At 36.0% G+C, this 14,089-nt stretch overlaps 1 protein-coding gene across 2 annotated transcripts in view; it reads left to right on the top strand.

Annotated features, from left to right (window-relative positions):
- Positions 1-13,726, top strand: part of bmf2 (BCL2 modifying factor 2) — a 28,320-nt gene extending 14,594 nt beyond the window's left edge. For both annotated transcript variants that reach the window (XM_015350920.2, XM_015350919.2), the window contains exon 4: positions 6,864-13,726. In XM_015350920.2, the coding sequence (XP_015206406.1) occupies positions 6,864-6,980 (117 nt within the window). In that variant the 3' untranslated portion in view covers positions 6,981-13,726. The remainder of the gene's footprint in view (positions 1-6,863) is intronic.
- The last annotated feature ends 363 nt before the right edge of the window (positions 13,727-14,089 follow it).

Genomic DNA, 14,089 nt, shown 5'->3' with positions numbered 1-14,089 from the left:
GCATTTCACAACTGTGCATGTGACCAAACATTGAAGTAGGAACTTGTGTTACTCTGTGGAATATACTTGTTTGGGACTGGGACTTAGGTTTCCTACATATTGTTGATGCATGCCAGTGAACCAAGCACTTCAACCACTCTTTCTTTTCAGTTAAGCTTAATTAATCTTCAGCTTCAAACTCATTTGTTAAACTACTGTAAAACAATAAACAGGACCATATACAATACGTAGTGGTTTAAGGTGGGAATGGTGTTTTTTGTACTTATGTAATGATCAGCCTCATCTGGGAGGAAAGTCTTTAAGGGATGTTGAAGAGGGATAGTGTCTGATTGTTTGAAAAGTATAAGAGAGAACGTTAAGACTTGAGTTGTTCTGATTAGACAAGTGATCCCTGGATATAGTCTTCTTTTGTCTTGAACAGTATATTCCATGTACGGATTATATTATTGAGCTTCAGTTTTATTGAATTGTAGGAGTCTTTATTTTTCTGCTTATAAAACAGTCTGTATTGAATAATATGTAAATAAGAATAAAAGACTCAGTATGCAGTTTATTTCTTTTTTTCAGCTTACAAGGCTTTCAAAATAAAATATACTTAAGATAAAGTACATATTGGCATTAGACACGCCACATTTCATAAACGTATTATACATATGATATTTGAAAACCTTACGTTTTGGAATTAGTATTTGTTTAATTATGTGATGAGAGAAAAATAGTCTATTGGTATTTAATACACTTGCAATGCCTCTGACAATGTTCCTGCTACAGGAGATCCACAGTTACAGACTACTTTGGTTGGGGAAAAAAAAAGCCACAAAGACTGCCTGAAAGTTAGTGAGGAACAAGGCTACCGTAATAATGAAAAAATGACTCCAGCATTGTGGAGCTGCTGCTGTTGAAAATGCTTCAGCAAAACCCCAAACAGATTTGTTTGGTTGTTTATCCATTATTATCTCTTTGTTACCTGAGGGTTTATTTTCCTGGCAGTTTCACGCCTCAGTTAGTCATGTAATTTAATTGTCAACACTATAGATAAAACACCTCAGGCATTATAATGGTAGAAAAGGAGACACAAAGTATTATTTTTAAAATTTTAGAAATAACACTAAGGTGTCACTGTTACTTCATCGTAATAACTTTCAATGAGCTGTTGTGACACAAACACCTGCATTTGCCTGAATAACAGCTGGCAACAAGCCCTTGTAACCAAGGGTAACCACCTATTGGCAGCCTTTGTTGCCTTAGGATAAGGGCCCCCACTTCCTGTTTCATAAAATATGCTGCCAAATGTCTAAGATTGGAAATACTTGTTTTCTTATACAAAATCTAGTAAAAATTGTAAATATGTATTATAAGAACAAGAACGTAAGACACCTTCTGAACTCCAGCAAATTTGAACAGACAGTTCAACATAATGATCTAAGAGGCAAATTAAAGAACAGCATGTTCCCCATTATCCTTACTTATTTCTGTGACGTGTCTCTAGAATACTGAGGTCATGTGTAAAAATGATTCATTCTTTATTGAATTGTTTCATTCCCAGGTGATATCAATTCAGTCTGAAAAGTCCTTTAACACAGAGGGCAACAACTCCTGAGAACTGTATGCAGAAGTTATCTATCATTTTACATTTTGATCCGATATTTTTATGACTGTACTGCAATGGTGTTGTGTTACAGTATATCAAATTTCGTGAACTCATTTTTTCATTGTACAAGGGAGGTCATTTCTGGATGCTAAATTGAAGGGACAAACCACAGTCGATTATTTAGTTCAGTATCTAACCATCACATAGTTAGATATAATACAAACACTGTGATCTGATAACATCTAAGTTCCTTTTCAGCATATGAGAATGCAACCTTGCTGAAAGGACAATTATACTTCATTTGAATGAAGTATTGCAGGCATCCTGTATGGGTAAATTGCTGTCAGCTATGGGGACCAGGATGATGACAATTATAGCCACAATTTATAATGAGTAAGGTTTGAAAAAGCAGGGTTATGTTACAAGTTTTAAAAATATTTTGGAATTCAGTCTTTCTACATTAGCATTTTCCTAAAGGGACTGGAAGTCTTGTACTGAATGGAGATTCAATATCTCCTGTCTCCACTTAGTATGATGATAGTATTGTTTTGTTAATCTCATGCAGTGTCAATAGAATCAAATGATTAAGAAAGTCTTGTAAATTAATGTGTGTGTGTGAGTACAACATATGTGTTTATTTGTATTTTTGAGAGCGAAAATAAGCAAACATAGAATAGGATATAGTATTTAAGGTGTCCAAAAAGCTGCTGTCTCCCAACAATGATGTCATGGAAATGGAAATAACATTTTAATACTTTGTAGGGGGCTTCTACAGATCCCTGTTCCCCAATAGTGGTGAACAGTATTGTCATAGTGATAATACAGTTCATAAACAGCAGGTACCTGTATTCACTCTTTACTATGTCTTTGTTTCTAATGTTACTGCATTACCACCATGATCAAAAGTCTTGTTATGTTAGGAAAAAAGCAACTGAAGGGATTTTCCTTCCTTTGCAAAAACAACATTTATGTTTCTGTAAAAGCAGTTCTGTAGTTCTCCTTTTCTGCCTTCTGAACCTCTCCAGATTTGCAGTGCGCTGTACTTGTTTTTTTTTTCTGATAAAAAAGCCATATTTGCATTGTAATTACAGATTTTACCTAATGAACTGTCGTTAGCTGATAAGTCTCCTATCGTGAGCAATGTTAAGAAACAACTACCCTGGCGTATAGTGTTTGATAAGATATGTGGCTGGTGGTGTGAGAAAGCTAGCAGACTGTGTCTGGGTAAGCTCTCCCTGTGTTTATATCTAGGGCTAAATTTAGTGCATGAGTCATCCCATGTAGCCAGTAACGTGACTGCTACCCACAATGCCTCACTCACCTGACAGAGCCACAGCTAGCACCCACTGCAGCTGACTTAAAGGTCACTTACAGGAACCTATTTTGACTGTGATCTTGCTCTTTAAAACGAGGATACTGTGAATAATGATAATGTGAAAGTGCAGTATATTGTGATTGCTTAAAATCTAAGATCCCTTACAAAAACAAATCCATTATTTTAATGAATTGGGCACTAGCATGTCAAATACTGTTACAATCGGGGACTTGTTTACCTTAGACTTTTAACACTAGAATATCCGTGACACTCTCAAGCAAAAAAAAAAGTGCCTCCTGCCAAATCTCTTGTGTACCCCACCCATTAGTCTGGGTCATCTGCCCTATCTGTTAAGTGGTGGTTCATACATAAACGCAAAATCTGCATGTTCACCTTAATATAGCCGTTAAGACTACTTTTCTACACTTCTCAGTCTACTCTCTTCTTAGTAGCATACCTGTTTCCTAAATATAATCTTTTGTATGACTCTTAGGCTGTTTCTTGTATCTACCTGTTAATCTGGTAACTATAGGAACATATTTTCAATCTTTATTCTGTCAGTGTGAGGGGACTGGTGGTTCCAGTGTGATATAGTTGCCATCAGTTGAAGCTTTGGTAAAGGAACTTGTGTAGCAGTAAGGTGCAAATCCTGTGTGTATCTGCTTTGGAGTCATCCTCATTCAGCTTCATCCTATTTTTAATATAAGCATCCTCAGTGCCTGATTTTTGGCAAGTTCAGATTGTTCTATGTTATGTGAGATTCAATTGATTTGCATACCAAGATGCTTTTGGGTGAAAAAATAAAAATAAAAGGTAATAAAGTGTAAACACATTTTAATATCGAAATGAAAAAAATAGGACTATAGAATATTTCAAAAGTACTATAATACAGCTACTGACAGCCCCTTTTAGAACGTGCGAAAGAAGCCTCTTGGAATTTTTTTGAGGTTTATACAATGTAATGAATTTTTCTCTCCTTAAAATGAAGGTCTGTGGAAAGCTCTGTTTAATGGAAAAGCTGAGTCTTGATTCTGTACATTATGGCAGAGATTTATAGAACATTTTTAGTAATAATACTGAAGATCTTATTTTGTACTGTAGTTCTAAAGTTAGTATTTGCCCTGCTACATTAAAATGCTGAGAAACCTTGAAGGCAGTATAAGTCAAGTAAAGCCTTTTGAGGAGCATTCTTAAGTTTAGATCCACAGAACTCTTCTGCAACAACATCTAAGTGGCCATATTTATATTTATTTAATTCACTATGCAGTAGTAACGCAGCTTTATGTTTAGAGTCTGCTTCTCATTAGAACTACTCAGTTTTTATCATTCCCTGTCTTTTCTGTTCTTAAGGAGAGATTTCTTTGGAAGGGGAGTTTCAACTTTCATTAACATTTTTTTTAAACCTTTCACAGCCTTTTCCCAAAGAGTTCCTTAATCCTATTAAGTGCATTTATCTTATCTCGATTTTCAGTGGTGTTGATATCATCATACTTTGAATCCTAGAAAATTCAATTGGCTCTAGAGCCAACAAGAGAGGCATGATCAGCTACTGAGAGGCTGGGGGACTTTACAAAATGCCATTGAGCTGCCTTTAAAATGGGATTAAAGGCAGCTTTACCCAGTCACTGTTGTCAATTGCTTACCTCTGTTGATAGTGAGTACATGATTTCTGAAACATTTCTTGGATTCCATTTTAATTAAGTAATTTCTTAATCCTTTTAATGTTGCATCAAGTACATATCTTAAATCATAAGTGTGTGGCTTTATATTTAGATATTTATATAAGTAAGCTAGATACTGTCCTCAGATTTTTTTCCTTAATTATAAATGTGACAATAATATGGATGCAACAACAATAATAATAAAATAACTTCTACTTTTTATTTTTGTATTTGCTCTAGACCTAGAATAAAACTGTTCACGTGCATGTAAATGTCAGAGAGTGGCACCATTAACAGAGGTAACATGCCATGATCTGTGCAGTCGCTCCTTCTTTGAAGAGGGATGTATGGGCTGTCCTTCCTGTGTACAGACTTACTCCATTCCTGAAGTGGGGTGGCAGGGTCAGAGAAGGAAGTCAATGCCACAGCAAAGGGTGGGGCTTCAAATAAAGCATGAGCATTGTGGGTATTTATTTCGACTTCGGAAGAGGATCACATGTTGCCAAAACTCATGAGAAAGCGATGCCCCTGAACTGACCTCTCAGTTCTTTGCTGCTATTGGCTTCCGGTCTGCTGATCTGTGCTTCCTTTGTATTTCTTTTTAAAAAGCACAGAAAGTGTGAGCATGGAACCATTAACATTGTGCAAGGCTGCTTTGACATTAAAACAGCAGAATTACGAGCTGCTTTTTATGCATCTGCACACTTTAACCTATTAACAACCCCTTCATTGTATTGTGTTGTAGAATTAAAACACCATTCCCTGCCTAAAGAAAATCAAGCTTTTGATTCACTAGTTAATGTATCTTGCTTTACCTTTAAAATGCATGCAATATGAAGTCTCTCTTCTTTATATCTCAACGCCATTGTTAAATTCAAATTAACCTGTACTAATGGCAAATAGCCCAGAGCCATTTAGTGTAACATGACGAACAAAAGAGCAGCACACTAGCACAGTAGCACAGCAGTTAGCATTGCTGCCTCCCACAGCTGGGGCCCAGGGTCTAATTCCTTTGGTGCCGTCTGTTTGAAGTTCATATGTTCTCCCCATGTTTGTGTGAATTTCCTCTGGGTGCTCAGGTTTCCTTACACGGTCCAATGGTATGTCCTGGCCCTGGTGTAAGTATGTGCGTGGTTGCGTTTGTCTGCCCTGCGACGCACGCATTCTGTCCAGGGTGTGTCCTGCCTTCTGCCAGTTGCTTGTTGGAATACGCTCTTGCTCTTCTATGACTCTGTATTAGATAAAGTTGTCAGATGAATGATGAACAAAAAAGTACGTCTCATGATTGCTTTAAGCTGAGTAGTCTTTAAAGACAGCATTAACCCCTAGTTTTAATTGAATTGTTGGATTTCAAACACAAGGAAAGCTGACTCAATCGTTTATATGCAGGAACAGTATAAACACAAGTTGTTTTGAAAATATAAGGGGGTCTTCCTCCAGGTCTTTCCTTGGCATGTTTATTGTAGTCCTTTTGTCACATTAACTAAAAGGTTACAGTAAGTACAGTGGAAACCAACAAAAGATTAAATTCCTCATGAAACAAAATATTTTAAAAATCCTCATGAAGCCTTCAAGTAAATGTATAACAGTATTGTTTAGACCCTCATTTGTTCACCAAAGAGTCAGATTTCTTCCTTGGTTTTTCCTTTGAGTGTTTCCTTAGTTAAAGTGCATTAGGAAGCAGCTAAACCTTATAAAATCAAGTTCTGGATTCACTAGTTAATGTATTATTAACAACTATTTAATACTTAAACATTTTATCTAACTGGCATATATTTTATCATTTTTCTCAACAACCGGTGAAAATACAGAGGTAATGTGTGTGAGCAACATTGGTAAAGAAGAGACTATTATAGATTTCTGAGTGTCTTTCAAGTAAAACTTGAGTAGTTTACTCAGGGACAATAATACAGTAAACATTAATCTAATTGATTGCTATTCCTATCTTGTTTAATAACCATTTGGAAATTGTCAGGTTTGTAATCATTTGGCAAATTGCACTTTGGTCCTTCCCCCTGAACCTGGGACAGAGAATGGCCCTCTATTCTTATAAACTTTAATGTATCTCATGTCTAAGAGGTATTATCTAAATGTCTTGTTTTATGAAGTTTAATATTGATTATATTACACATTTCTGAAAAGGGATTTTAGAAAATAGTAAATGTTTATTATTGCTGCAGAACCTTTGAACAACCATCCTGGAAATGATGGTTCAGGGGGAAAAAAAGTGAAAGTGCCCTAAGGTTACATAGGCTGTTTTTCCTGACTTCCTCTCTTTTGTTGTGTTTTGTTGCAGTACCGCAGAAACCAAAGGAACCACCAGCCCATGTGGTGGAGGCTGGCTTTGGCTTTGTTCACATTCCTGTTTGAGAGACAAGGGAACAGGAACCAACTTCGTGGTGACCAGAGGTGAGAGGAAGAGGGACTGGACTTCAGATGGCACTGTAAGACTGAACACGGGTGTGGAAAAAAACAAACAAACTAAAGCATCGCAGGACGGTGCTTTCATTTTATATAGGCCTGATTTTAAGCAATTTCCAAATGGAAGCAATTGTTGTTCATGATATTCTTTTACAGGAACGTTTCCCTATTTTCTTAAGTGTGTAAAATACTATTTTGTACAGTATGTTGGATTTGTTTGCACTCCTGTACGTGTATATCTTGAACAGCCTCCAGCTGTTTTGGGAATGCCTTATCTTCTCCCACCATGGGGGGATGACTGTTAAAAGAAAAGCAAAAACAAAAAGGAGCAAGGAAGGGGGAATGGAAGATAATTTGTGGATGCAGGGGTCCAGAAAAGACATTTTCCAAAAATATGGTTCAGGGACTAATTTCTGAACTTTCCCCAGGTAACCAATAAATGAATTTCCAGAGGCACAGGGTTAGTGCTCTCAAGTTCTTCCTTTTACTGGCATGTTTAAAAAATGTTATTCTATACTGAGCATCCAAAGAAACTTGTAACTACAACATTTTGTAAAGGTATTATCAGGAAATTACGTTTTTGTAGCACATCCACAGTGCTACATGTGAGCTTGCTCGAAGGGCAGTAGGATGTCGCAGGACTTGATCACTTTAGCACCATGCACTCAAATTTCCATACACCACTACAAGTGGAGTTGGGTAACATCTCTTGGCACTTGGTCACATGTCCCCATCGACTGGTCTGTTGTACACAACAGTTAGTATATTGTTCTGCACATCTGCGCCACGCTTTTTGAAATCCATGACTGATCTACACAAAACCTTGATTCATTGTTTCCGAGCATTTAAATCCACTGCGGGCAAGTCCGCCTGAGGTATTGCTCCAACCTTTCAATGGGAAAAAGACATTGTACTCTTAATAAGCAGATCTTTTTTTTTTTGTATCTTTTGTTTTCCCCAGGCTTGACATTTAACAGTTTAAATAACTTAGACTCTGTCCAGTCAAATCTGTCAGTAATTACATGATTAGGTGCTTATGCAAGAAAGTGACCAGAATCTATCAGGGTCCATCCTGAATGATAATTTCATCAAATTGACCTAAAAAACATTTAATTAATTCTCTGAAATCTGTAAACGTTTTATTCTAAAAACGTGAATGCAAATGTTTCTTTTGATGCTCAGTATGATTTGTTTGCTCTTGCTCTCCCAATCATACTGTTCAAAGATATTGTTTATTTAAATGTGATAAAATTTGCATTTTAGAAAGACCTCTTTTAACAACCTTTTTGTCAAATGCTACTTAAAAGTCATAGCTTTTGTTCTGTTGAGTTGCACCAAAGCTTCCTCTAGCTGTAAGCCCATTATTCCCATATTCAGTAGCTTGTAAAAGTCATCCATCCATTTTCTTACCACTTTATCCAATACAGGGTAACAGGGGAGCCGGAGCCTATCTTGGCAAGCAGTGGGAGAAAGGCAGGATACACCCTGGACAGGACACCAGTCCATCGCAGGGCACACACACAGACACAGACATATACCAGGGCCTATTTTTCCAGAAGCCAGTTAACCTACCAGCATGTTTTTGGACTATGGGAGGAAACCAGAGCACCAGAAGAAAACTCAGGCAAACATTGGGAGAACATAGAATTGGGAGAATTATTACTTTTTCTCATTTTTGTTCTATAGACCAGGAAAGCTGTCCTACTTGCCATTAGAATTGAACAACAAAACGAACTGGTTTCCGAAGCAAGAGCTGGTTAAATGGTCTTACTACAGCACCAAGAACAGTCCAAGCAAAACCAAAAAAAGCAAGAGTCTCCTCTTGTAGATTTGTTTTTAATACGGACAGATAGCACGGGATGTGTACAGAAAAACCTTGATAGCCATACGGCTAATCCCATATATTTAGTATTTAAGAATCCCTTCGCATCAATATTAAGGAGCCAAATGGAGAAAGGATTCTAAAAAAAGGAGTCCGGAAAAAAATTCAAGTGAATGGGAGAGCAATGCTGAGTTGAAAGAAAACATTTTTTAAAGATGAAGACATACTAAAATACTTCAGACTTAACACTTAATACTTAAGTGAAGGTAGTTTTGTTGTGTCTTGTTTCTCATGATGACATTCATATGTAAACAAATATGTGGAAAAGAAGGGGACCTTTTTATTCTAGTTGCTCTAAAGAATTTGTTTTTTGGATGACCTGGAATGGTGGGAACATATCACCTTGGGCACTGACTGAAAACTAAAACATTTGAACCAAAACGTACAGTGATAATTGTGCATACAGATTTTGCCTGTGCATCTCACAATTGTTTCCGGGAGTATCTGTATTTTCAGTACTTTGATTGGGTTAGGGTTAACAGTTGGTCTTGGGTTAACTGGATACATTGACAAAATCTAGGGTTTTAAAGTTTTCTCCGATCTGTAGTAAATTAATGTCAGTTGAGCATTAATCCTTAACTTTCTTGCTCAACTGCCAGAAGACAGCATGAAATGAAAATATTCTTTCATTGCATGAAATTATGATTTTGATTTTGATTATGACTTAAGAAAACTGTTTTCCTTGACAGTTTCCTTGACATGTATTGACAGTAGCTCAGATATTTCAGAATGGGTGGGTAAGAGGACGTAAATGTATGCATCCTTTTGTCCTGTCATAGTATAAGTGCACTGTGGACATGTGCTGGAATGGTGGGAGAGTATCACTAACAGGTACCACACTCCATCCTGGAATGATGTCAGATTGCTTCCAGTTCATAATTCATTATACCATTTAAATTGGAACAAAAACAAGACAGTGGTTATTCAGTATGAAACTATGAAATAAGTATACATTTTTAAGCAAATATTTTAATAGCTACATCAACTTCATATCAAAGTGGGATCAACAGTGTGGTTCTATACCACAGCATGTGTCATCTTTAGATTGTCATGTTTAAATTTCTCCTGGGAGGAACACGCTGCTGTTTGATGTTACTGTAAACGTACCAAGTTGGAATCAAAGCTGAAAGATTCCAAACTGTGTAAATGCATCTGTTTACCTAGTCAGGAGAAATTCTGATCAGTTCTTGACTGGTGGAGGCTAATAGCAACTTAAAATGAAATAAAAACTGTTTACTCACGTGTGTATTCTAACTCTAATTTCCATTTAGAGAGAAGTTAAAAATGACTTCTTGTTTCAAAATATCCAGTTAACTTGGGGTCAGCTAGCCACCCTATATTAGGTATGTTTGTTTAGCTTCCAACTCAACTGCTAATACATTTTTACCACTAGTTTTCAGAGAGTACAATAGCATTTGTAGGCAGAAACCTGTGAAAGATCTTAACATTTCTCAGGACATGGTCTGAATTCTGGGACTCTTCTGGGTATTTCAGGTTACTCGGAATCAATTCAGTGGACTTAGTACAGTAGTGCTTTTTGGAATAACCACTACTTTTTGGCTTTTAAAGATTTTGTACAGGACAAGAGTAGGGGCTAAAGAAAAAGTGTATTTAACTCTTGTAAAAGAAAAAAACTGTAATGGTTCAATTTTGAAATATGAATATATTTTGAAGACACTGATGAGTTTTTTTGTTGTTGTTGTTGTCCTTTTACTTGGGAGCAGAATGCCTTTTACATCCTCTAAACAAATGACAAACTTTCAGATATTCCTTACAATTTGTATTCACAATATAAATGCATAAAACAAGACCCTTCAAATTTAAATATTTTGGGTTAAATTATTTGCATAAACCAGAAATGAAAATGTAAAAAAGGCAACAAAAACATGCATAGTCTGGCACTCAGTATTACTTGAAAGATTGATATTCTGTTGTTTTTTTTTGTTTGTATGTGCCTTGTTACCTAAAAGTAAACATGTGTTAATTTGTTCTAATTGAATGACAAAACATATTTATTACAGTCCAACAAAAGGCCATGTTAGTCACCTGAGACCATCATCCCAGGTTTCAAAGCTAGTGCTGACAGTGTTTGGCTGAACAATTTGACTCATGTATACATTCAGTGATTCTCTGGTGTGTCACAAAGAGAAGAAGATGATGGCCTATATACAAGAGCAGATGTAGGTGAAGATGAGAAGTGATTTCAGTATGACAAGTGTGAATAGGGAATGGAATTGCTGGTGAATACTGAATGTTGCCTTTGACATTTATAGTAATAGTTTCTTTTTGGCACCTTATTTAGGACATATTAATGGAATTAAAAAGAATATTTAATCAAAAGGATGCTCTCCATTTTTTTCAGTTTTGCTGAAATTGGCCATACATTTAGTGAGAAATAGAAATAACCAAATTTAAGACCTTAAAACATTTTAGGTATTGTACAACCACACATGGAACATGGATATTATTTGACCTTTTCAGAGTGAGCAAAGTACTCTTTCTCTTTGCTCTGCCATTCTGTTGAGTGTTACCAGAAAAATAACTGTCACTTGTATAAGATCATAGGTCATTAGCACTGGCTAAAGGCATGCTCCATATCTTTCATTCAAAGCTACCTCTGTTAAATAAAGTGGAGTGAATGAAAGTGAATCAGTGAAGTGTAGTATTGCATGAAGGAACAAAACTTTGCTTATTCTGACAATTGCACATTTGATCATACACATCTAAACCTTTGGAGTCATCATCTGATAACACTAGATGTGCAACCCATTTCAGCTCATGCTTGAGAAAAGCAGTCTGCTCCATTGTTGGAGTTGTTTTACAAATGTAGTTTAAAAAGGTTACAAAACATTTCCGTGAGATATTTTACAAATACCAGGTCTATAATTGGTTAGCATTTTTTAATAAAAACAAATCAAGCAAATGCAGCCGTTGAGGTGAAGGCTACTTTTTAGAGCATGTTTAATAGGAAGAGAAATGCCTAGAGTTTGTTTCCTGCAAATCTTGAACGCTGAGCCAGTTTATGTAGCCTAATGCCCTCCAATGGCCAAAATACCTTTTTTACTCTTTTTCTACCTGGCTCTGTTTTTGCAGCCTGCTCCTAACTTTAAAATAAGGACTTTTTTGTAACTTATTTCTTTATATACTGGTAATTTATTTTGTGTATATTTCGATTTTTCTACTGTATAGATTTCCATGTGTGCAATTTCATTTAAAATGTATATATTTTTTAGATTGTGCTGTGTGTCAGGCCCAGAACTGTGCCAGGGGTGATTGTAGATGCAGCGTAATCTTCAAACAGGGCAGGGGCAGATATATCCATGTGAATTCCACCATCCCAGATCTTTCACTTACTGTACTTTACATCAGTAAGAAATGGAACAATACACTTAAAGATCTGCTTTATGCACAGCTGTTTCTAGCTCATGTTAGTAAACAGCAAACTGTGTGAATGTAATGTGTATTACTGCTACCCTCTTGATTTGGCACAGTGCTGGATCTCACACTCAGAATTTGTAACCCATGTCTGGCATGCCCAGTGAGGCTATTTGGGAAACAGGAGATTGGAGAAGGAAAACATTTTGCTAACATACTGCAGATAAGCTGATTAACCTAATGTAAACACAGGTGAACAGTGCAAAGAGCAGGAGATAGCTGATGATTATTGACGGAGAAATCAGCCAAGATTACTTCTGCTTCACTCTTTGATTTAAATCACTTGGCATGCTCACACCTATTGGGTTCAAGCCTTTTGTTTTATGACAAAAAAAGAAAGTCAGCTCAAGAGGTAGTTTGTATTTGTGATGCACTGGAAAGTAAGTTATATGTATATATATATATGTTGTACATGTCCCTGATTTTTCTGGTATTTAGTAACCTCTGGATTTTTTTTTTCAATGTGCTGGACTGGCATACTACAACTGGATTTCTGTAATTGCAAGAGATTGTTTCTAGCATCCAGTATAGTTAGACCTGTAATGTAATGAAAGAAACCCACAGTGGTTGCACAGTGTTACTTCATTGAGGGAATTTTAAGTCCATGCAGTGTACGCAAGCAATGGTTTTGTAGAGAAGCTCCCCTGGGTTAAGCACAATGAATGCGTAAGCCAATAAGAGCTCTCAGCAGGAAAAGGTGTATTGACTTCTTTGTAAACCATCAGTGTCTTGAATTTTTTAAGTTCATTTTATTCTTTTTTTTTCAAGGACGGTAAATCTTGCCTGTGTTTACTGTAAAAAAAAAAAGCTTTTATTGCAGTTTTCTTAACATTTTACGGAAGAGATTCTCACAAAGTCTTGCTTTTGTATCTATTTCAAGTGTCACAGTCCTATGTATTTTTGTGCTCAAGGGCTTTTTTTAATTGAATAAAAATAAATGTAACATTCCTTTGACTATAACATTTTTGCTGAAACTACCTGAAAATTCTCAACTAAAACATTACATAAAAAGGGGCCAGTTGTTCTTTTTTGTCTATGAAGAAGAAAAAATGTAAAACAATATAAAATAAAGCAGCCCTTAGTTTAGGTCTGGAACCCATGTACTGTATGTTCAAAACCCTAGAAAAATGTCTTTACTTGTTTGGTTTCAAAGATGTCTTGAGGATCACACTTTCTCTGTATCCCATGAAATGAGACCCAGCAAAAATGTAGCATTTTTGTAAAACATTGACTGTGTGTCTCCAAGACTGTACTGTGCACTCATTATTCTTTTGTAAAAATACAATATGGAAGAAGGGGTGGTTTTTTAGTGCAATAACGCTGTACATAAGAGCTTGGCTCTTCAAACTGATATCTTTTTCTCATTTTATGTCAAAAAGGTACAATGTTTTTCAATAAAAATACCAAATTTTCAAAAGTGAGAGTGTGTTGTGTGTTTTACTTAAAGAATAGGCCGTGGCTTGAATATGGAAATGATCTGACTACATATGATGTAGAAGATGTGCTGATTAGTAAGATGTATAGAGTACATGTATAGAGTGAGGAAAGAATATTAGACCAAGAAATTTAAACATTGATGTTCAGAAGTAGATTGATCTCAACGAATGACTTTAAATGAATTTAAATGAACAAGCTATTTAGTTGATCTGTGCTTCTGAACTGAACACAAGTTATGCCTAACAAACTGTAAAAATATAAGGATTTATTTTTCTCTGTCCTCTTTGCAAAAAGGTTAGCTCGTGTTTTTTTAACTCAAAGGGATCAAAGATGAAAATATTATACAA

The sequence above is a fragment of the Lepisosteus oculatus genome, chromosome 8, assembly GCF_040954835.1.
Source record: "Lepisosteus oculatus isolate fLepOcu1 chromosome 8, fLepOcu1.hap2, whole genome shotgun sequence".
Lineage (NCBI taxonomy): Eukaryota > Metazoa > Chordata > Actinopteri > Semionotiformes > Lepisosteidae > Lepisosteus > Lepisosteus oculatus.
The sequence above is the reverse complement of the archived record's forward strand: the minus strand, read 5'-3'. Positions and strand labels throughout refer to the sequence as shown.